General features: G+C 36.8%; 1 protein-coding gene across 4 annotated transcripts in view; it reads left to right on the top strand.

The window, feature by feature from the left end:
* LOC127833866 (E3 ubiquitin-protein ligase RFWD3-like) overlaps positions 1-25,418 on the top strand; it is a 44,801-nt gene that overhangs the window by 9,434 nt on the left and 9,949 nt on the right. For 3 of the 4 annotated variants that reach the window (XM_052359371.1, XM_052359358.1, XM_052359365.1), the window contains 12 exons: positions 1,122-1,191; positions 2,032-2,122; positions 2,484-2,634; positions 5,631-5,684; positions 5,944-6,101; positions 7,976-8,119; positions 10,502-10,587; positions 12,089-12,191; positions 15,377-15,555; positions 16,066-16,171; positions 19,324-19,425; positions 22,866-23,029. In XM_052359371.1, the coding sequence (XP_052215331.1) occupies positions 1,122-1,191; positions 2,032-2,122; positions 2,484-2,634; positions 5,631-5,684; positions 5,944-6,101; positions 7,976-8,119; positions 10,502-10,587; positions 12,089-12,191; positions 15,377-15,555; positions 16,066-16,171; positions 19,324-19,425; positions 22,866-23,029 (1,408 nt within the window). The remainder of the gene's footprint in view (positions 1-1,121; positions 1,192-2,031; positions 2,123-2,483; positions 2,635-5,630; positions 5,685-5,943; positions 6,102-7,975; positions 8,120-10,501; positions 10,588-12,088; positions 12,192-15,376; positions 15,556-16,065; positions 16,172-19,323; positions 19,426-22,865; positions 23,030-25,418) is intronic. The other variant, XM_052359381.1, reaches the window with a different exon arrangement.

Genomic DNA, 25,418 nt, shown 5'->3' with positions numbered 1-25,418 from the left:
CCCCAATTGATTTTAAGGTCACTAGGTCAAAGGTCAAGGTCACACTGACTCGTTCTTTAATGCAGTTTAGGACCACATTGGCAGATTATATTATGTATTGGTGTCGTGGGGTCTCAGTCCCCACCAGATGGTTTCCTGATGATAACTCAAGAACGCTTACGCCTAGGTTCATGAAACTTCATAGGTACATTGATCATGACTGGAAGATGACCCCTATTGATTTTCAGGTCACTAGGTCAAAGGTCAAGGTCACTGACTCGAAATAGTAAAATGGTTTCGGGATGATAACTCAAGAATGCTTACGCGTAGAATCATGAAACTTCATAGGGACATTGATCATGACTGGCAGATGACCCCTATTGATTTTCAGGTCACTAGGTCAAAGGTCAAGGTCACAATGACTTGAAAGAGTAAAATGGTTTCCGGATGATAACTCAACAATACTTACGCCTAGGATCATGAAACTTCATAGGTACAATGATCATGACTCGCAGATGACCCCTATTGATTTTCAGGTCACTAGGTCAAAGGTCAAGGTCACAGTGACTTGAAACAGTAAAATGGTTTCCGGATGATAACTCAAGAATGCTTACGCCTAGGATCATGAAACTTCATAGGGACATTGATCATGACTGGCAGATGACCCATATTGATTTTTAGGTCACTAGGTCAAAGGTCAAGGTCACAGTGACTCGAAAGAGTAAAATGGTTTCCGGATGATAACTCAAGAATGCTTACGCATAAAATCATGAAACTTCATAGGTACATTGATCATGACTGGCAGATGACCCCTATTGATTTTCAGGTCACTAGGTCAAGGTCAAAGTGACAACAAATGTAATCACACAATGGCTGCCACTACAACTGACAGCCCATATGGGGGGCATGCATGTTTTACAAACAGCCCTTGTTTATTCTTTCATTCTGCAGTTATGCAGGTAATCCTTTTGTCTCTGACTGCACTTATTACTTTGTAAGTTTTGCCTCTATGTTAATACTTTTACATCAGAATGTCTTTTGCAAATCATTTTGTTTCACCCCATTGTGTTTGGTGTAACAGTACTTTCTGTTTATTGGTTTCACTACACGTTTTAGTCTTTGAAAAAAATGCTTGCTTTCAGTTGAAGTAGATGTTGAGATTCATTCTGATAGGAACATTGGCAGTTCACAACTGCAAGTTTCACAACAAAGGTAGGTACCAGATATTCACTGTTTTTCTGTGATACCATAAGAAAAACCTATGCTTTCATGAATGACAGACTATTTTATATAAAAAAAGAGAAAGTTTACTTTGCAGTTATTTGAAACATAACTGAAACTTGACTTTTGTGTTCACCATAGTGCTCTAATGAGTGTTGATGTAGTAAACTACAATGTAGGAAGCTTCTGTAATTCCAGCAATCAAGAGTGGACATCAACATTATTCAGTCCAAAATGTTAGGTCATCCAGAACAGTCAAAGTCATTTTCTTTGCAAAGATTAAGTATATTCTATTAAGTAGTCTTTTCAAACCAACAATGTCAAACAAGGTCTCACTTTTTATTATCACTGTGAAAAAGAATGCCATATTTTAAGACTGTTTCTGCAATTTACCAAGGACTATGATATAACACTACCAAATGACTTCACACCACCTTTTCACCTCTGAGTCAAGTTGGGCTATGCTTGCTAAGGAAAGCGTATGTGCCATTATATAACCTAAAACATAGAACAGCAATGAAGGCAATATAAATGAATCCATTCCCCCTTTAGAAGCAAAGTGAAAATGGCTTTTGCAACCAGCATGAAACCAGACCAGCCTGCGGGTAACTGTTCAGGTTTTATGCTGTTTGCAAATAAATTAATAACAAGGAGTTGGAAATGAAGCCTTTAAGACTTGAATTAAGTAAGAAAGGTATTTAATTAAATGGAACTTTCTAAGGGACTACAAATGCGTCAAAATAAGTATCTAAGTGGTAAAGGTTAACTCTATAGTACTGTGAATGCACAACAAAATGTGTAGTAAGAGTGTGGTTTTGCTGTGTGTTGCAGGCTGGAGGGCTGGATTGTGAGTGGCCGTCCTGTGGTGCAGGTCCAGCCCCTGGTACACCCTGGCTTCTATATACAACCACACGGCATTCAGGTACATTTGGGACTTTAATTACAAAACTTAATAAGGAAATTTCTAAGGGATTAGATTTCAGATTTCCAATAGAAACCAAACTACTTTTGTATCATCTTAGCGCTCTGCTACATGTATATCGCATCAAGTACCTAAAAATACCAGTATGTTAACCCATTTATGCCTAATGGACTCTCCAGTCCTTCTAAATTGGATCAATTTATTTCCAAAATTAGGGATGTCTCGTATATTTATTTCTATATTTAGAATATTTCTTACAGAAATTCCTTTAAGCAAACAGCGCAGCGTCTCATCTGGGTCTACGCTGTTTGCCAAGGCTTTTTTACTAGACGCTAGGCATAAATGGGTAAATGTGTTGCAGGATGATGGTCACATGGTTGTCATTGATGAGGACTCTCGAGGTTCTGCTACTTCTGGAGATGCAACAGATACGCGCAGATCAGCAGAGTCTGGAGGTTCAAGTGAGGTCATCACAGTTGGTGATGATGAAACAGATGTGGAAAATGTGGTAGGTTCATATTTCAAACAGCCTTTTTAGCTCACCTGATTGCTCAGGTGAGCTTTTGTTACCGGTCTTTGTCCGTCGTATGTCCGTCCGTCCGTTAACATTTGCTCGTAAACACTCTAGAGGCCACATTTCTTGTCCAATCTTCATGAAACTTGGTCAGAAGCTTTGTCCCAATGAAATCTCGGCCGAGTTCGAAACTGGGTTGTGCCGGGTCAAAAACTAGGTCACCAGGTAAAAAAAAAGAAAAACCTTGTAAACACTGTAAAATCACATTTCATGCCCAATCTGCATGTAACTTTGTCAAAATGTTTGTCTTAATGATATCTTGGTTGAGTTCAAAAGTGTTTCCAATCCGTTGAAAAATATGGCCGCAAGTGGGCAGTTTTCCTTATTTGGCTATAGAGAAACCTTGTAAACACTCTAGAAGTAACAATTTTTGCCCAATCATCATGAAAGTTGGTCAAAACATTGGTTCAATTGATGTCTCAGACGAGCTCGAAAATGGTCGAGTCGGTGAAAAAACATGGCCGCCAGTGGGCGGGGCATTTTTCTCTTTATGCATATAGTGGCAGTTTTCCTTATTTGGCTATAGAGAAACCTTGTAAACACTCTAGAAGTCACAATTTTTGCCTTATCATCATGAAAGTTGGTCAAAACATTGGTTTTATTGATATCTCGAACGAGGTTGAAAATGGTCGGGATCGGTGAAAAAACATGGCGGCCAGTGGGCGGGGCATTTTTCTCTATATGTATATATTGAAAACATGTGAACACAGTAGAAGTCACATTTTTAGCCCAATTTACACGAAATTTGATCAGAAAATTTGTTTCCTTGATATGAGAGTTGAGTTAAAAAATGGTTCCGGTCAGTTGAATAACATGGCTGCTGGGAGGGGGGCAGTTTTCTCATTATGCCCCCCCCCCCCTTTCAAAGAAGAGGGGGTATATTGTTTTGCTCATGTCGGTCCGTCCGTCCACCAGATGGTTTCTGGATGATAACTCAAGAGCGCTTATGCCAAGGATCATGAAACTTCATAGGTACATTGATCATGACTCGCAGATGACCCCTATTGATTTTGAGGTCACTAGGTCAAAGGTCAAGGTCACAATGACCCGAAATAGTAAAATGTTTTCCGGATGATAACACAAGAACACTTATGCCTAGAATCATGAAACTTCATAGATACATTGATCATGACTCGCAGATGACCCTTATTGATTTTCAGGTCACTAGGTCAAAGGTCAAGGTCACTGTGACCCAAAGCAGTAAAATGGTTACCGGATGATAACTCAAGAACGCTTATGCCTAGGATCATGTAAATTTCATAGATACATTGATCATGACTCGCAGATAACGCCTACTGATTTTCAGGTCACTAGGTCAAGGTCAAGGTCACGATGACCTGAAATAGTAAAATGGTTTCCGAATGTTAACTCAAGAACGCTTAGGCCTAGGATCATGAAACTTCATAGGTACATTGATCATAACTCGTAGATGACCCCTATTGATTTTCAGGTCACTAGGCCAAAGGTTAAGGTCACGATGACCCGAAATAGAAAAATGGTTTCCGGATGATAACTCAAGAACGCTTAGGCCTAGGATCATGAAACTTCATAGGTACATTGATCATGACTCGTAGATGACCCCTTTTGATTTTCAGGTCACTAGGTCAAAGGTCAAGCTCACGGTGACCCGAAATAGTAAAATTGTTTCCAGATGATAACTCAAGAACGCTTATGCCTAGGATCCTGAAACTTCATAGGTACATTGATCATGACTCGAAGATGACCCCTATTGATTTTCAGGTCACTAGGTCACAGTGACCTGAAATAGTAAAATGGTTTCTGGATGGTAACTCAAGAACGCTTATACCTAGGATCATGAAACTTTATAGGTTTAATGATCATGACTGGCAGATGACCCCTATTGATTTTCTTGTCACTACGTCAAAGGTCAAGGTCACGGTGACCTGAAATAGTAAAATGGTTTCTGGATGATAACTCAAGAACGCTTGAGCCTAGGTCCATGAAAATTCATAGGTATATTGATCATGACTCGCAGATGATCCCTATTGATTATCAGATCACTAGGTCAAAGGTCAAGGTCACAGTGCCAAAAAAAAGTATTCACACAATGGCTGTCAAGCTCATGGTGACTCAACTTTGAAAAATGGTTTCCAGATGATAACTCAAGAATGCTTACGCCTAGGATCATGAAACTTCATAGGTACATTGATCATGACTCGCAGATGAAATAATTATGAAACTTGGCCAGGATGTTTGTCTGGACAATATCTAGGTCAAGTTTGACATTTGGTAAAGATTGAATGAACCGACTCCTCTCAGGTGAGCGAACTAGGGCCATCTTGGCCCTCTTGTTTTATGGTTGTTGTTATGGCTTGTATTTGTATTTTCAATTTTTTTGGAAGGGCATACCTAACCACCCCTCATACTGTAATTGTTTTATGCAAAATGTGTGTGTTTGTTATTGATGATTTTTTTTAGTAAAATCTTGCTTTTCGCTGCCTTTGACTGAGATTTATTTTGGCAATTGCCAATTAAGACCAATTAAGGTGTGAAAATGGTGCAATTGTAACTAAATAAGAGGGATTCCTTTTCCTAAGGAATTCTCAAAATGTTTAACTTTTATAGTGTTTGTTCTAAAATGTTCATGGTATAAAACATTTTATTTTTTTACTTTGATTTCAATAAAACAAAATTGTGTCTTCCTAGTACTAAACAATTATTATGTTCTGAGAAGCCAAAAAAAATTACGAAATGCAACTAACAAGCAAGACTCCTTTGCACTGTCTAAAGATTATTGTCTTTTATGGTCCTAGATTTTTATCCATTTCCTTAAGTTTGTTATTTGCTCATACATACTTATGTCATTCGAAAATGATATGAATGTATTAAATATTATCTGTGATTTATAGCCTGTTGCTTAAAAAATATGTTTTATTGTTGTATTTTATAAGATTTATTTTGAATTATAGGTAGAGTCTGAAATTGAAATTGAAGACGAAAACAGTAACCAACAAATGCCAGATATTGGTAAGTCTTCAAGAATTTCTTGGAATATTCAATGCATGTTATTATGGCATTGATTAAATACATATTTGTATTGTTTGTGTCAGTCAGATTGGTTAAGTCCACCAATTTTTTTAAAAACGAAATTGACCTACGCAAAATTGATGAGCAATCACAAGTTTTTCTTGTGTGTTCTTGTAAGAGAGTTCTGAAGATAGTTGCTTGTGTTAAAAAAAGTTGTTAAAGTAAACTCACATGTGTGCTGCATTTTTCATTGTACTAGGTAATGCAGTAATGGAGGTGATCGTCACAGATGACATTGAACCTGAGCGTGCTGTCAACCCTGCCCCACAGGAGGATCAGGTGGACCCAAGGGGTGACCTGCCCCTGGGTGAGGCAACAGACGCACCTCTAGCCCTACCATCTACACCTGGTCAACAGGTTGGAGGCGTGTTTATATTTTGAGCTTAAAAAACATTGAATAGACTTCTATAATGTGTAATTCTATTCTTGTGAATTCTCTAATTAGATTTGCAAGCATTTCCTTTGGACCTTTAAGATAAGTTGAACCTATGCCTCAAGTTATCATATCATGCGTATCCATGTGTCTAATCTTCAAAATAGTACCTGTTTGTGCTTGTTTTAATTCTGAAGTTGTTTGAAAATTCATGTAGGACAGATAAATACATTAAAAAACAAAATGCTGGTTCTTTTACAAAATACTGATTAAATGACATGAAAATGGTATTGCAAGTTACCTTCGCTCAGGGTTATAATTTTGCTTGTTATTTGTGTTTACTTGTTACAAATTTAACCTGAAATGCTTGAAGATTTTGACACATCAGAAATAATCTCATTCATAAGCTTGTTTTCCAACCACCCAATGCCTTACCTTGATAAATCCCTTCACATCTGAGTCAGACTTCATGAAAGATCAAAGGAGTGTTGGATGTTTTCAAAATCTTTGAGCGATTTTTCAAAGTTTTTTTTTTGTTATTAACATATATATACTTTGTTTATAAGTATCGGACCAACTCATAACTTGCTGATCTTTGAGGGCTGTTTTTCGGAAGTCTGCAAGCTCAAAACTTATAGAAAATAAAAAAGAAATCATGTGATTATTTTCTTAATTTGTGGCTTGTCATTTGGTCAAATGAGCTGCCTTGGTAGAAATCTGGGTGTCAAAGTACTTTTTAAACAATACTGATGTACTGTGAAATCATTACTATTCGTCAGACATTAATTTTCGTCTTTTTCGTCCTTCGACCGAATTCAAGATCCTAACGAACAATCATGTCCCATATTTGAAACAAGTAAGACTGAATTACCGTAGGCATGAGGCATTTGAATCCAGCATAATCCACGCATATACACAGGGCTCGAAATTAACACTCAAACACTCGAAAAATGCAAGTGAAAAAAGATTGCAAGGTAAGTTATAAGCCACTAGTTTTTTTTGCAAGTAAAGAAATAATAAAAAAAAAACGAGTTATATTGCTAAATGCGTTCGACGGCATGAACGCTAAACCGTAGGTCAATTTTTTGAACGTCCGAATACCCATATGCGGAAGCGCGCACCTTGTTTGTAGTCGGGTATACTTATAGTACAGATACCCGGATGGTATTGATACAAAAAACATGAAACAGTCGACTATTCACACTCAAGTAAAATCCGGTTTTGACACAAAGGGGTGTACATTATACAGTGTACTGACAACTGACATTTCCTGTAAACCGAGAATGCAATAAGGCTGTATCGAATGCATCGACTTCGTTTAGGTAGAATAGTGTTGATTAGCGCTAATTGTTAACAACTTTATTACCCATTGTGTGTATTGTGTTTTTCAGGGGTGTTGCAGATTATACAGCCAACACACGGCTAATCCGGATTAAAAGACAATACTATTAAAAATATAAGGGACAGTTACTATCACCTGAAATAACAGACTTGTTAATTGGCATATGCCAAACAAGGCCCACTTCCTGCAAGTGACTACCAAGTGTCACCCCTCTTTCCCCAGCACAAATTTTTTGCAACCGTGTATAACATGTATTACAAACATTACAAACAAATCGGACGCCCTTTTTTCAAAACCAGAAATGGACGAATTTAAGTGCTGACGAAATAGTCATTTTTTTAAAAAAGGACGAAATTTCGTGCTGACGAAAATAAATGGTTTCACAGTATTTAAATTTGTTGAGAAGTGCCTCCGTTTAAATATAATAAGCACAACCTGAATTATTACTGGTTTCAACAACAATGCTATCCATACAGCTATACTTACAACCCAAACAAGCTTCCTCTTTGTTGGTAGCAGGTTGCCATTTCCCGCCCAGCAGTGGCCCTCATACCAGGTCCTGAAGCGTCCCCGGCTGATTTCAGAACACCCAAGAGAAGGAGAGTGGCCACCCCTGAATACTCGGCCAGAAAAGATGGCGGCGACGATGATGATGGTGATGTAAGTACATGTATTTTTTGCTCAGGATTTTATTCCTATCCAGGTGGGGGTATATGGGACACTGGTAATCTGTTGAAGAGATTTAACCCTTTGCACGCTGGGAAATTTGTAGTCTGCTAAAATGTTGTCTGCTGAATTTTTATGTCCCCCACTATGGTAGTGGGGGACATATTGTTTTTGCCCTGTCTGTTGGTTGGTTGGTTGGTCTGTCTGTCTGTCTGTTTGCGCCAACTTTAACATTTGCAATAACTTTTGCAATATTGAAGCTAGCAATTTTATATTTGAAATGCATGTGTATCTCATGGAGCTGCACATTTTGAGTGGTGAAGGGTCAAGGTCATCCTATAAGGTGAAACGTCATATAGGGGGACATTGTGTTTCACAAACGCATCTTGTTTATGTAAGCATTTTCTCCCATTTTTTTCAAAGAATACTATCAGAATAGCAAACAGATTGGATCCTGATGAGACGCCACATTCTGTGGCGTCTCATCTGGATCCAAACTGTTTGCAAAGGCCTTCAAAATTTGATTCCAGCACTTAAAGAGTTAATGTTGCTGATATGGTCGTATGTAATTCAAACTTGGTCACTGCCTGACCTGATGTTTGCTTAGCCAGAGCTTGTGTAAATGGTTATCTCAAAATCCATGCAGGAGAATGTGGACATTGTACTTAGTTGGGCTTGTTTGTGCAGAAAAGACAATTTGACCTGTATTGTTACGAGACAACTGCAGTGATAGTATACTATGAACAACAGTTAATTTTGAAATTGGCCATCAAAAGTAATTACTTTCAACTTATTTATATACCGGTACAAACTAGACAACATGTAACTTAAAAAACTAAATTACTTTTTCATTTATAATAGTCAATCTCAATAAAAGTATTGTTATGTAAGAAACTTTATATTTTGTCATAACCACACAAGTACACGCATAATAGTGGAAATGAAAGAGTGGTTATTTGAATATTAATGTTCTTGTGAAGAAACCAAAAGCTCTGATTTAAAAATGAATTTCATATGTACATCGTCTTAAATGTCTGTTCTGCAAATAAGGAATTAAATTTTGACAGATACAGCATCACTGTATCTCGGATAGCATGGAAACGAATGTGTAGGCATATTTGTTTGAAATAAGAAAAATACTTTTAAAAACAACTACTTGTCTATATAAATTACTTGACGCAAATGATTTGCTGTTAATATTTCCTTTTCTACAAAGAAACCATTACTCAATAACTTTTCTAGGATATTGTTATTATTCAGGTATAATATGACCTACGCTCCAGAAGTGAAATAACATAATGCTAAATTTTGTTTATTAAACAGGTGTTATTACACTAGTTATATAACTGTGAAACACAGAAATGATGTCATTATTCCAGTGAATTTCTACAGTTAAACTCTTTTACAATGTGAATAAACGGTGAAAGAGCATAAAGTTAAAAGAAAATTTGTTGGTCATGTTATAAATAGAATCTTAGATTCGGCAAGCCTCGTTTTTATCTTTATTAAGATGACTTGTTTAATAAATTCAATACAAAACGGCCACTCATGCAAGATCCTATATGTATTTATACTATATAGATAGTTAATAAATAGTTAATCATGGATGGGACATGTGAACTAAAATAATCTATTGCATTTGAGTGTGATTAATAATTTCTTTTGGCATCTTGTGTTTAGTTCTTTCATTTGGTTTGTTGGTGTTGTAATAAAAAACCTAATAATATAAACTTTTTAAATTTTTGCATTATTGTAACTATCTTTAATTTTGCTATTAACCAGGACAAAACATATCTGGGCACCATGCAAACCTTACTGCTTTTATTAAGACATCGAAACATCGACTTATTCACGACAGTAGTCTGTAAACACTTTGACATTGACAGGGCTTTTCACCCTTATATAACAGGGGCCGAAATTTGGCCTTTTCCCAATCGAAAATAAGGTTATTTTTTCCCAAAATTGATGGAGGAATTTCCCAAATTGTAAAAAAAGTACTAAGACATATACGGCATCTCCCAAATTGAAAGCAATTAGCTCTAATATGATTAAGAATGCACCACAGTGTGTCTTTTAATACTTCTGCAGAATGAAAAGACCCTGTTTGATAAACTTTTAAAAACAGGGTCATCCCAAAATGAGCAGTTATCGCGCATGAAATTCCCAATTTGAAAGGCTGCAGGGCCTCTTCCCAATTACCTGATGAAAAGCCCTGATTGTAGTTGAACAAACTTCTGTTTCATTTGCAGAATATAGTTATTATGATGAAAATAGAATATTTGAATTGGAACTTAAGATTCAAATATTCAGCCAGTTTTCAAGTCTTAAATAATTGATTACTATCCCTAACAGGAAGTGTTTGCTCCATGCTTTCAGAGTTGTCCAATCTGCTTCGAGTCTTGGACGACATCTGGGGCACACAGACTTTCATCACTTAAATGTGGACATCTGTTCGGGCAGAGGTAACTTCTGGGGGACTTGCACACCTTTTTTTCTCAGTTCTGTCAAAAGTAAAATTGGATTTCAGATTTTTACAATTTGTTGACTTAATTACAGATGAGCATCTGGCACCTTTTGGCCTTCTTGTTTTTTGGTTGGTATCAATTATGACTGTTGCTGTTGTATTTTATTGTTTTTGTTTGTTTTTTCTACCATTAAAATGGAACCAAAATCATATGCTCACATTATATAATACTCCTATGCATAACATGGTTATAACTCAGGGAAGTGAACCAAAGCAATCATGGGAGCCCTCCTGTGAAGCATTACTTTCGAGGGATTTTGGTCAGTTATGTATACAACTAATTTAGCTGGGTTTTTATCAAAGATTTTACAATAACTTGTCCAAAGGGCAAGACTCCTTGCTTTTTTTTAATCTGGGGAAGAATTCCAAATCTCAAAAGGTATATATTTTTCCCAATATACTGTGTAACATTCTCAATTAAAAGTTTCTAAAAACAAATATTGAAAAAAGTACTGCTTTGAATATCAACTTGCCCCCCTGTGAAAAATGGTTGGCCTAAATGTGGCATACGGTAATTACTCTATGTTTTTGGATACTTAAAAATAATAAAAAAAATTCGTGTATGAAAACTTAGATACGAAAATTATTCACAGAATACAGGTGTCCGAAAACTTAAAGTCGAAAATTGAAGTGTCCGAAAATAGCGTTATCAACGACTACCGGTAATAGCACGCGCTTGTAAAATACCATGCCGTATAGTATAAATTACAGTTATATATGTTTGCACTGCATTTTAAATAATTTTAAATTCTTAATTTATTTGACAGACAGTTACTACAAGGTTGTAGTTTGACCAACGAGTTCATAGATGAGCATGTGATGTACCGATACTGGCTAGTATGAACCAGTAATTAACGCAATAAAAAAGCACGCTATGAATTCTTTGTTTGTAAATTTCATTCCATTGTTCGTAAAATTTGCAATAAGGGGCATCAAACTTTGAAGCATTTAGTATTTGTCACAGTTATTTTACTGAGAAGGGGTAGTACCATTGCGGTAGATTATTGAACTGTTAATTGGCACTACCCCTGGTAATTGTCATAACGCCTATGCTATTGGGCAAAACCATTGTATAATACCGGTTTACAAGGTTATTTACCCAATAACGCAAATGTAATGGTCCGTCGCCCTCAGGCATGCACCTGCCATGTTTTATGATCTTAATCTGGTTGTAAAAACCCATGATCGAAGGGTCATTAGATAACGAAAACAGGATCGAAATTGGGTAAAATAACCCTGTAAAATATACTGTCCGAAAACTAAGAGACATTAATTATGGACAAAAACTCGTGTGTCCAAAAATTAAGAGTCACGAAAAATAATTATTTGTGCTAAAAGAAGGGGTGTCCGAAACTTTAGAGTGTCCGAAAACATAGAGTAATTACGGTACTTCAGTATTGATGAAGAAAACTTTTTATTTGTATGTCCTTTCTCTTCAGTTGCATTGAGAAGTGGCTGCGAGGTCAGGGTGGTAAGTGTCCTCAGTGTAATGACAAGGCAAAGAGGCAGGACATACGAGTACTCTACGCCAAATCCATCAAGGTATTTTATCTTTTAAGGTGATTTATTGAGAAATGCATTTCAAAATGGAGTTATTTGCTTGAAAGATTATGTTTAAAGACGAGACAAATTTCTTACCATACCTGTAAAGTTATATGCAGCTTGTCTTTCAATATCAATATGTTTTCTGAAATTATGGCACCTTTATAGATTAAGGGGTGTTGCGGCAGTTTATTTAACCGAGGATATATTTATGGCAACACCGATGCTATTATCACAACCCAATAGTTTTGTTATCAGAAATATCACACATTTATGACCGAGTAGGTTCATAATAGGTACTCAGTGGTTCGATCCCAGGTGCGGTTAACTTTTTTAAATTCTTTTTTTCTTTCTTTTATTTCACTATTGTTTTTTTCCTGGAGCTCTTTATACGTCCTGTTGTTTACATTAATCAATTTTAAAGCATTTAATCACAAACTCCAAAACATGCCGAAATCTGTCAACAAGTCCCTGTTATGGATGATTAAGGTCGAGTTTGATACTGTATGGTCTTTTGTTTGTGATTAAATATTGTATTAGTGTTGTGTTTTAGTAAGCCGTTGTGATCCCAATTAACATTGTAAACAATCTATAATGTTTATGCATAACAGTCTATGTACCGGTACTTGGGGTTTCGCCTAATTGCTGTATTTTAAGAAATTTGACATAGACGGTAGGGGTAGTTAAACAAAAAAATCTCTGTTAAAAGTGCGGTGACCCCCCTTTTTTATTTTTGTTTTATGATAACAATACGTAGATGAACATATTTGAGCAGTTTCGCAAAAAGTTATTGGATAGAACTTTTTTAACTTCCATTTTTGTGTTAAAATAGTAAAAAAATGACGTTATTTTGGGTGACATAAAAATTATAAAAATTAAAATTTCTTAAAATTTAACTTGTGTTCTCCATTTTTTGGTAGTTTGTGGTTTAATTAAATGGTATATGATATATATTAGCTTATATAATATCAATATGTTGCCAATTTCATAGGTTATTAATCATTTTTATGCAATAAGAGATTTTTCAGTTTTAATGAAAAAGTACATGTTATAAAATGGTGAATAAAATCAAAACAAGGCCGGTGACCCTATGTTTTTATTTCATTTTTCATATAGTATTTGTATGTAGTACTTGAATATAAATTTTGAGCAAAAGTTATTAGATGGACAAAAATCAGCAAAACTGCAGCAACACCCCTTAAGGGGCTAACAACTAATTAACTTTATTAAAGTTTTTGAATAGTTTTATTTTTTGTAATAGCCAATCTTTAAAAATGTGCCATTGTATTATAATTACTCTAAAAATGCCTACTATATACAATACTGTCATATTTTTTGATATTCTACATTTTCTCTGGATCAAAATAATGTTATTTTAATTCACCTGAGCTAATGGTAAGCTTTTGTGATCACTTTTGTCAGTCATTGGCCTTTGGTTGTCAACATTCTCCTATCTTCATAAAACTTGGTCAGATGATTTGTCCCAAGTATATATCTGCAAGTTCGAAACTGGATCATATGGGGTCAAACTGGTCAATAAGTTCCGTAAAGAAAGCATTAGAACACTGTAAAAGTTGCATAATTTGTCCAGTTCAAATGAAAAAATGTGTTCTAATGAAGCTGAGATGATTTGAAAATGGTTCCACTCCTTTGAAAAACTTGGCCTTCAGTGGGCTGGCCAGTTTTCATCATATGACGATGAATAATGTAGAAGTCCCCTTTGTTTTTTTAAATTGTCAATATACTTGCTCTGAACATTTTTATCCACTGTCAAAGACAGAGGGTTAAAGAATTGTTTTTCATTCTGTCCATTCGTCCCTTCATCAGTCCGTCTGTCTGTCACAATCTGTTCAGGGCTTTATCTCAGAAACTATATAAAATATCAATGTGGGTTTATAGATATCAATGAGGAGAAGTGCCACACCCAAGAACCATAGCCATACACTTTCTTAAATAAAAGTAATTGTCCTTTGATTTTGTTTAATTTAAATTCTGGGCTTTAGCTCAGACACAATACAAGATTTCAACTTGAAACTTTATGGTTGTATTGATACCCAAGGAGAAGTGCCGTTCACAATAACTATAACCCTATTCATTCTTAAGTAAGTGTAATAGCTCTTTGTATTTTTTTGTATGATGTAAATTTTAATAAATGAGAAAGGCACAACCCTTCAAATAAACTTCTTTTAGTTCTGCACCCATCAATAAACACAATTTATTTGGCAAATGATATAAATTCAAAGAATTTGCTCATTAAAAAAAATCTCAACCATCAAGCAAGTTTAAAAAAGGGTTTGAAACCGTTAAAAAGATGGCTGCAAGGAGATGGGTGAGTTTCCTTGTATGGTTATAGATTAACCTTAGTTTGACCTTGTAAAAACTCTAGAAGTCACAGTATGTGTAAAATCTGCACATGCATTGTTTTAATAATATCTTTGCGTATTTGGAAAATGTATTGATTAAGTCAAACAACCTTGCTGCTAAAGGGCATTTTCTTTATATGGGTAAAGTGAACCATTGTGCACACTCTAGATGTCACATTATCGCCAAATATCCATGAAACGTTTGTTCTTATGATGTTCAGGCTGAGTTTGACATTGTATCAGTTCTGATGAAGGCAGGGTAGTTTTCCTTTTATGTTGTGTGATACAGTGTTTGCTCCGTATGTACTGTATATAAACCCTGTGATCATTCCTGACGTTACATTTGTTTCTCAATCATAATAAAGCATGGTTAGAAAATTGTATTTAATTATGTATGAGGTGAGTAAATAACATTGTTTTGTTCCTTTAAAAAAATGAGTTGCTAAGTGTGTGTTGGCAGTTTTTCTTCATGGCAGTTACCTTCCTTTGGGGCACTAGTGAGTGCCTAAGGGCCTTTAGCTTTTGTGTTGTAAACTAAACAATATAACTTTTCGTGCATCGTCATCGTAAGAAGCAGTTTGCTCAAGCAAACTGAGAGCAGATTTACATGTCACAGTACAGATCTCACACACTTTTTTAGCTCACTTAGTGAGCTTTTGTGCTCGCCTTTTGTCCATGTGTCCTCAACATTTGTCTTGTTGACACTTTAGAGGCCACATTTATTGTCCGATCTTAATGAAACTTGGTCAGAAGATTTGTCCCAATGATATCTTGGAAGAGTTTGAAAACCATGACTTTTAAAAACAAATGCAAATACTGCAGGCACTGGACACGAGTGAGAGAGACCGAGCTTTGAAGGAGCTGGAAAAGGAGCGAGAAGTGCGGAGGAAGGCGGAGATGGAAGGGGCGCAACTGCGTCTGCAGTTTCAGACAGTTACACAAGAGGCCAACAAACTGAGACTTGAGCTGGAACGGCTGAAAAATCAGATTCGACAAAATATGTAAGGGGTCGTAACATGGGGCATTTGTTTTTTATGTTTCTGTTTTTAGTTTAGACCAAGAGGTTTGATTTGTTGGAAAAAATGGAGTCTATTCAAATGTTCTTGTTTGTTAGTCCATTTATCTCAATGGGAAGCTTTATTCTTATGGTGAGCCATAACAGGGATTGATTTCAATGTGGATGTGGAAAGATTAACATAGATTAGGAAAGGATTATTGTAAGCAGCTTATTTACCAGCCAAACTGAAGACATGGCTTATCAGGCATAAATGATACCCATTCTGTTCATGATCTGAATTCATCTCTAAATCCACTACATCTGTAAATCCTGTTTTGTTTAAAACAACTCTCTCACTCATAATGCATTTGAATCTTAATAACAAATTATTTTTTTCACGCATGTATGAATGTCTTTTAATATTGATCATGATGATCTGTGATATGCTTAAGTGAATTAAATGTTTTTGCTGTTCTAAATTCAACATAATTATGCCGCAATATATTGTTTGTAGAGGCACTGGCAGCCTGTCTGACTCCAGTATGCCAGAAGCTCGACCTTCCAGCTTAAATCCAGTTCATGGTCAATTTGTCCCTGATAAGACAATCAAAATATGGGATGTAAGTATGAACAGTGTTCAAGGGGTAATTTTAAGGTCAAGTTTATTACCTAGGGAAAGTATTCCAAGATTTTAGTAAATATATTTTGAAACTTGTTAACTTAGTACAGCTTTCAGGTTCCAATAAATGTTTTTTTGTTTCCAAAATATCTTGGGGAACTAGTTATTCCACATTTAAATCACAGTGCATTATAAGAAAGTTGTTCTTTTATGTGATACACGTGTGAATGGCAACTGTAGTTTTACTTGTCTTTGCTAGGTTAAGATTGTGCGCCCAGTAATAAATGAGTACAAAACGAAAAAAAACTACATCAAAGTGTTCACCAAAAATATAGAAATATATTCATGGGATCAATGTCTGAATTTGTTGGAGATTGCTCATGATGTATTGGAATAAGTGTGTACAACATATTATTGATAAAATGAGTTTTCTCTTTTAATTGAATAAAAGCCCATGTATGTGAACGAAGCAGTACTCTTAGGGGATGACAGATATTGTTTCAACAATAAATGTTTATTTGGTGTCATTAATTGTAGGCTTTTATGAGAAAAACACAAAATAACCCTTAGTTATTCGACAGTATACAGCCCTTCTGGATTTTTAAAGGGACTATCTTGAGTCCTTTCAAGGGGGAAGTTTAAGGGTTAAAAGAGAGATTTTATGAATAAAAAAAAATGGCATTTTACATCACAAATATAAATCGTGTATGCAATATAAACATATATAAATTGTTTTGTAATGCATTTATTAAATTAATCAAATTGTGTTTGTAAAAAAAGTTAGATTGTTCATTACTTGAATGTTTAGTCAACTTGTGTCTATGTTGTGTCTATGTTGTCAGGGCTTTTCATCTGGAAATTGGGAAGAAGCCCTAGCCTTGCAAATTGGGAAATTTAAGCGCGATGAATGGCCATTTTGGGAAAAAAACTTTTAAAGCATTTCATCACAGGTAAATCATTTAATCACTTTTAAACAGTCACAATAATGGTTTGAACTTTATTTTTGTTATGAATTAATGACCTGGAAATGTTCTTTTCAAAGATTGGCCAGCTATATTTTCAAACAGATAAACTTTTCAACAGGTAACAGCAGTTTTTGAACAGTAAACTAAAAGTTATCTCTTTTTTCTTTGTTTCTTAACTGATTTTAGGTAATATTTACCATTATGTGACATTTTCAAACTGAAAATTCAGCGATGACACTGGTGACCTCCCTTGCGGCCCTCGTGCAAAAACCGACAATAAAACCCGTACTACGCAATATTCTGTTCTAGACTGGTACACAAATACAATTAAAATTCGGCTTAGCGGTAGTGGGGAAATACCTGAACTGAACTGGTAGCGAAAAAATCGATACCAGACAACAATTACGCAAAATAAACCTTCATCTTTGTTTATCGCTCGTGGAAGCTTTTAATGAAATTACAATCATCTACAAGACCAGTAAAACTATACCGAATAGTAACTTGGCTACAAAACACTATCCGCTGTGTTTATTTTTTTGATTTTCAGGGGAATTTCAATCGTTTTTTTTGGGAAGTCTTTCAGCCAGAGTTGGGAAAAAATAAGGCTTTTTAGAATTGGGAAGGAGCCGAATATCGGCCTCTGTTATATAAGGATGAAAAGCCCTGGTTGTGTCCATGTTGTGTCCATGTTGTGTCTATGTTTTGACTATGCTGTGTCTATGTTGTGTCTATGTTTTTACTATGTTGTGTCTATGTTGTGTCTATGTTTTGACTTTTGTAATTAGATAAATATAAAAGTACTAAGATGAAGTTAAAAAAAATTGTATAAGGGATAGGAATTTACTTTTTATGCTCCTTGGTCAAAAGATCGGGGGCATATTGTTTTTGGCCTGTCTGTCATTGTATGTGTCTGTCTGTCACAAGCTTTAACCTTGGTCATAACTTTTGCAATATTGAAGATAGCAACTTCATATTTGGCATGCATGTGTATCTCATGGAGCTCCACATTTTGAGTGGTGAAAAGTCAAGGTTATCCTTCAAGGTCAAAAGTAAAAAAAATACAATCCAAGGGAAGTAATAAGCTTTAAAAGGAAGATAATTTCTAAACATGCCAAATGATCTATTGAAGTTTTATTTGAAAGCGGTGCAATAGGGGGCATTGTGTTTCTGACAAACACATCTCTTGTTCATAAGGGTAATAGGCTTTAATTTCAGTCCTTAATATTGCAAGAGGAAAAACCTTGCTTTTCTATGAAATTGTTCATTTCACAATCTGCTGATTGGTATTTTAAACTTCAATACAAATTTTTATGCCCCCGGATCAATAGATCGGGGGTATATTGTTTTTGGCTTGTCTGTCTGTCATTCTGTCCCAAAACTTTAAGGTATAGTAAAGTTTTGCAATAACTTTTGAAATATTGAACATAGCAACTTGATATTTGGCATGCATGTGTATCTCATGGAGCTGCACATTTTGAGTGGTGAAAGGTCAAGGTCATCCTTCAAGGTCAAAGGTAAAAAATTAAAAATTAAATATATTACAGTTTTGCAATAACTTTGGAAATATTGAAAATAGCAACTTGATATTTGGCATGCATGTGTATCTCATAGAGCTGCACATTTTGAGGGGTAAAAGGTCAAGGTCAAAGTCATCCTTCAAGGTCAAAGGTCGAAAATTTAAAACTTCAATATAGTGAAGTTTTGCAATAACTTTTGAAATATTGAACATAGCAACTTGATATTTGGCATGCATGGTATCTCATGGAGCTGCACATTTTGAGTGGTGAAAGGTCAAGGTTATCCTTGAAGGTCAAAGGTTTAAAAAAAAGCGGTGCATAAGGGGGCATTGTGTTTCTGACAAACACATCTCTTGTTCATATCAGAAATTCAAGAAACAATAAGAGCCATGCTCTATGAAAAGGGGTGTGCTTTAAATATTGTCCCAGATTAGACTATGCAATCTGCACAGGCTAATCAGGGGTGACACTTTTAGCCTAAACTAGATTTTTGCTAAGAAGAGACTTTCTTTGAACAAAAAATATCATTAAACCTGAAAGTGTCGTCCCTGATTAGCCTGGGCAGACTTCACAGGTTAATCTGGGATGACATTTTACACACATGCATTAAACCCCCTTTTTAAAGATTGAGGATCATATATAAGCTGCAGTGTTTCTTATTTCCGTTGCAGGCGGGGCAATGTCGAGTGATGGCCTACTGTCCATCCATGGCCACTCTAGTGGTATCTCAGCCATCCTCTAGCCCGCTATTCCCAGGGTTTGGGGTAAAAAAGGTGAGAGATTGCATATTAAACTGGCATCAATGACCTGTTTTGGGATTTAAACACTTATATTTAAAAGATGTTTATATATGTGAATATGAAAAAAACACTATGAGCATGTGAAAGTATGTGCCCTCTATGCAGAAAGGGTCCTTCAAATAAAAATTAGAAGGTATGGTCTTTTTGCCAGCCCTCTAGCTTGAATCCAGGAATATTGCTTTTGATTTAATTCTGACATATGAAAAGGTTTATGGAGATATTTGTCAATAATCAAAAGTGTAAGTTGTTGGCAAAATGCCAACCGATAACCTTAAACTGAAATCTGAACAGTCCTGGTTTAACCCTTTGCATGCTGGGAAATTTGTCGTCTGCTAAAATGTCGTCTGCAGAATTTCTAAAATTAGCATTTTCTTCGATTTTTTTCAAAGAATACTATCAGAATAGCAAACAGTTTGGATCCAGATGAGACGCCACGTTCTGTGGCGTCTCATCTGGATCCAAACTGTTTGCAAAGGCCTTTAAAATTCAGCTCCAGCGCTTTAAGGGTTAAATGTAATGTGCTTGATTTTTGAACAACTTTTCATGAACAGCTACTTTCTGTTAGTCAGTGTTATATGATAAACGCAGTAAGCAGAAGTTCATAAACAGACCCTCTGACACTTAAATCAAACTATGTTTGTTATCTGCCAGTTTGGTCAAGAATCATGGATTTTATAACTCTGAAATCTTGTCTAGTTGACTTTATTTTTTTCAGAGATACATTTTTAATCATTTAATCAATTTATGAACACAAATGTGTTGTTTAGACCTGAAAAGAACTATCCAGGATTGGTGAACAATATTATTCATTTATCCGTAAGAATGAAAGAGTGTTCTATGTAATTTGTATAGTTTAATGCATGATCAGTAGACATTTTATTTGAGCAGGTTGGCCTGTGAAATGTGTAAGAATAAATTCATGAAAGAAAGTTCTTTTTATGCCCCCGGTAGGGTGGAATATAGCAGTTGAACTGTCCGTCAATTTGTCAGTGTGTCAGTATGTCAGTTAGTCTGTCCGTCCGTCAGAAAAAAACTTTAACATTGGCCATAACTTTTTCACTATTGAAGATAGCAACTTGATATTTGGCATGCATGTGTATCTCATGGAGCTGCACATTTGAGTGGTGAAAGGTCAAGGTCATCCTTCAAGGTCAAATGTCAAATTATGGCGTCTGTCCGTCCGAAAACTTTAACATTGGCCATATTTTTTTCAATATTGAAGTCAAGATAGCAACTTGATATTTGGCATGCATGTGTGTCTCATGGAGCTGAACATTTTTAGTGGTGAAAGGTGAAGGTCAAGGTTATCCTTCAAGGTCAAATGTCAAATATAAGGCGTCTGTCCATCCCAAAACATTAACATTGGCCATAACTTTTTTTAGCTCACCTGATTGCTCAGGTGAGCTTTTGTGACCGGTTGTCCGTCCGTTAACATTTGTTCGTAAACACTCTAGAGGCCACATTTATTGTCCAATCTTCATGAAACTTGGTCAGAAGCTTCATCCCAATGAAATCTCGGTCGAGTTCCAATCTTCATGTAACTTTGTCTATATGTCTGTCTTAATGATATTTTGGTTGAGTTCAAAAGTGGTTCCAGTCCATTGAAAAACATAGCCGCCAGTGGGCGGGGCAGTTTTCCTTATATGGCTATAGAAAAACCTTGCAAACAATCAAGAAGTCACAATTTTTGCTCAATCATCATGAAAGTTAATCAAAACATTGGTTTTATTGATATGTCGGACGAGTTCGAAAATGGTCCAGATCAGTGAAAAAACATGGTCGCCAGTGGGCGGGGCATTTTTCTCTATATGTATATAGTGAAAACATGTAAACACTCTAGAAGTCACATTTTTTGCCCAATGTTCATAAAATTTGGTCAGAACATTTGTTTCCTTGATACGAGAGTTGAGTTCAAAAATGGTTCCGGTCAGTTGAATAACATGGCTGCAGTGGGGGCAGTTTTCTTATATTTATATAGTAAAAAAAAACTTGTGAACACTCTAGAAGTCACATTTGTTGCCCAATCATCATGAAACTTGGTGAATAGATTTGTTTTATATATATCTCAGATGAGTTTGCAAATGGTCCCGATGGGTCAATAAACATGGCTGCCAGGGGGGTGGGGCAGTTTTCCTTATGTGACTATATAGAGAGAAACCTCGTGATCAAACACTATAGAAGTCACATTTTTTGCCTAATCATCGTGAAACTTAGTCAATACATTGGTTTTATTGATTTCTTGGAAAGTTGGAAAATGGCTCAGATCGTTGAAACACACTTTTTAGCTCACCTGATTGCTCAGGCGAGGTTTTAGGATTGGTCTTTGTCCGCTGTCCGTCCACATTAAACACTCTAGCATTCACTTTTCTCAAGCATTCTTTATCAAAGTTGCTGAAAGATCTCAGTCAAGTTTGATGATGAGCAAAATCACATCATTAATGCCATAATTATTGCCCTTAGATTGTCCAAATTTTCATTATATTATACAAAATCCTTGTTAGCAAAGTTTGATGTTTGGTAAGGGGGGTCAACTCAAAATATAGGTCACCATTTCAAATCTTACAAAAACAAAAAAACTCCCTACGCCAGAGTTTTGGTTCAATAATGATGAAACTTGCCCAGGATGTTTGTCTGGTCAATATCTAGGTCAAGTTTGACATTAGGTAAAGATTGAATGAACCGACTCCTCTCAGGTGAGCGAACAAGGGCCATCTTGGCCCTCTTGTAATATTGAAGATAGCAACTTGATATTTGGCATGCATGTGTATCTCATGAAGCTGCACATTTTGAGTGGAGGAAGTTCAAGGTCAAGGTCATCCTTAAAGGTCAAAGATAAAAAAATGTATAAAATTTTTAAAGCGGCATTCTCATGAAGCTGCACATTTTGAGTGGTGGAAGTTCAAGGTCAAGGTCATCCTTCAACGTCAAGGTCATCGTTATAGGTCAAAGGTAAAAAAAATAATCAAAATCAAAGCGGCGTTCTCATAAAGTTGCACAAATTTTGAGTGGTGGAAGTTCAAGGTCAAGGTCATCCTTCAAGGTCAAAGGTCAAATTAAAAAAAATGAAAGTGGCGTTATCATGAAGCTGCACAGTTTGAGTGGTGGAAGTTCAAGGTCATTCTTCAAGGTCAAGGTCATCCTTCAAGGTCAAAGGTAATTTTTTTATATTCAAAGCGGCGTTCTCATAAAGCTGCACATTTTGAGTGGTGGAAGTTCAAGGTCAAGGTCATCCTTCAAGGTCAAAGGGTAAAAAAAAGATATTATTTTTTTCAAAGCGGCGCAATAGCATTGTGTTTCGCACGGACACATATCTTGTTTAATTTTGTTTGGTCAAAATTTAAAGTAAGCATTTTAGTAAAGCAACAAATAAAAAAATAAAGGCTTATGTCTGTTAAGTTGTTTTGTCCTTGCAGATAAGTACACTGGACTTTAAGACATCCCAGTACCTGACGATCCACTCAAAGACCATACGTGACGTGGCCTTCCACCCTGCAGTGGAGGACGGTATCTTGCTTTCCTGTGGCCTTGACAAGAAGGTCAAGATGACCAGTCTGCTCAGCAACGCTGTTGTACAGTCGTGAGTTACATGTTGGGGTTATTGTAGCAACTACATATGCAGTCAGCATGCACAATCATGCAGTCTGGTCTAGAGATATGTCAATGTAGTCAGCATGCACAATCATGCAGTCTGGTCTAGAGATATGTCAATGCAGTCAGCATGCACAATCATGCAGTCTGGTCTAGAGATATGTCAATGCAGTCAGCGTGCACAATCATGCAGTCTGGTCTAGAGATATGTCAATGTAGTCAGCATGCACAATCATGCAGTCTGGTCTAGAGATATGTCAATGTAGTCAGCATGCACAATCATGCAGTCTGGTCTAGAGATATGTCAATGTAGTCAGCATGCACAATCATGCAGTCTGGTCTAGAGATATGTCAATGTAGTCAGCATGCACAATCATGCAGTCTGGTCTAGAGATATGTCAATGTAGTCAGCATGCACAATCATGCAGTCTGGTCTAGAGATATGTCAGCATGCACAATCATGCAGTCTGGTCTAGAGATATGTCAATGAAGTCAGCATGCACAATCATGCAGTCTGGTCTAGAGATATGTCAGCATGCACAATCATGCAGTCTGGTCTAGAGATATGTCAGCAAGGTTTCATGGTCTCATATTTGGACAGGGTAGCTCACAGGCTGGTCCAGACTTACACTTGCCTTATAGTGGACAGGGTAGCTCACAGGCTGGTCCAGACTTACACTGGTAGTGGACAGGGTAGCTCACAGGCTGGTCCAGACTTACACTCATTAGTGGATAGGGTAGCTCACAGGCTGGTCCAGACTTACACTAATTAGTGGACAGGGTAGCTCACAGGCTGGTCCAGACTTACACTGGCCTTATAGTGGACAGGGTAGCTCACAGGCTGGTCCAGACTTACACTGGTAGTGGACAGGGTAGCTCACAGGCTGGTCCAGACTTACACTTGCCTTATACAGGGTAGCTCACAGGCTGGTCCAGACTTACACTCATTAGTGGACAGGGTAGCTCACAGGCTGGTCCAGACTTACACTCATTTGTGGACAGGGTAGCTCACAGGCTGGTCCAGACTTACACTTATTAGTGGACAGGTTAGCTTGCAGGCTGGTCCAGACTTACACTGGTAGTGGACAGGGTAGCTCACAGGCTGGTCCAGACTAACACTGGCCTTATAGTGGACAGGGTAGCTCACAGGCTGGTCCAGACTTACACTGGCCTTATACAGGGTAGCTCACAGGCTGGTCCAGACTTACACTGGCCTTATACAGGATAGCTCACAGGCTGGTCCAGACTTACACTCATTAGTGGACAGGGTAGCTCACAGGCTGGTCCAGACTTACACTCATTTGTGGACAGGGTAGCTCACAGGCTGGTCCAGACTTACACTCATTAGTGGACAGGTTAGCTTACAGGCTGGTCCAGACTTACACTGGTAGTGGACAGGGTAGCTCACAGGCTGGTCCAGACTTACACTGGCCTTATACAGGGTAGCTCACAGGCTGGTCCAGACTTACACTGGCCTTATAGTGGACAGGGTAGCTCACAGGCTGGTCCAGACTTACACTGGCCTTATACAGGGTAGCTCACAGGCTGGTCCAGACTTACACTGGCCTTATAGTGGACAGGGTAGCTCACAGGCTGGTCCAGACTTACACTGGCCTTATACAGGGTAGCTCACAGGCTGGTCCAGACTTACACTGGCCTTATAGTGGACAGGGTAGCTCACAGGCTGGTCCAGACTTACACTGGCCTTATAGTGGACAGGGTAGCTCACAGGCTGGTCCAGACTTACACTGGCCTTATAGTGGACAGGGTGGCTCACAGGCTGGTCCAGACTTACACTGGCCTTATACAGGGTAGCTTACAGGCTGGTCCAGACTTACGCTGGCCTTATATGGCATAAGATCCATTTTTGCATGGAATCAAACATTTATGGGAAGAAAGTTTATGCATTCAAAAGTACAATTGTTCTGGATGTCGCGGTTACTGTATCCCAATTTAAACATGCAAGTGGAGCTTTTTGTAATACAATGTGTACTTCATTACTAAGTAATTATATTCAAGTTTTGTAGTCTAGAAAATTAAGGCAAGGGGCTGGTTCCTCTTGCTAAAAATAGAATAAAACTTAATGTAAAGACAACTAAACAGAACAAATTTATTTGGATGTGAAAGATGTGATATTTGATCTTCAAATAATGCTGCAATATGTTTGCATTTTGTCTGTCTATTATTTTTATTTTCTGTTGTTTTTTTCTATGTTCTGTTTATCCGTCCATTTGGGGCGGCATGTGCATATTATCAAACCATTCTTCTCGACAGATATAGCAGGTTATTGCTCTTTACTTATAACATTTTCACTTATAAAAACCATAAGTCAGAGAAGTTTATTGCAGTTTCATAGGTTTTTGATAACCCTTCTGGCT

The sequence above is a fragment of the Dreissena polymorpha genome, chromosome 1 (assembly GCF_020536995.1).
Source record: "Dreissena polymorpha isolate Duluth1 chromosome 1, UMN_Dpol_1.0, whole genome shotgun sequence".
In the NCBI taxonomy this organism is placed as follows: domain Eukaryota; kingdom Metazoa; phylum Mollusca; class Bivalvia; order Myida; family Dreissenidae; genus Dreissena; species Dreissena polymorpha.
Note: the sequence above shows the minus strand (reverse complement) of the source record. Positions and strands in the feature narration are given on the sequence as shown.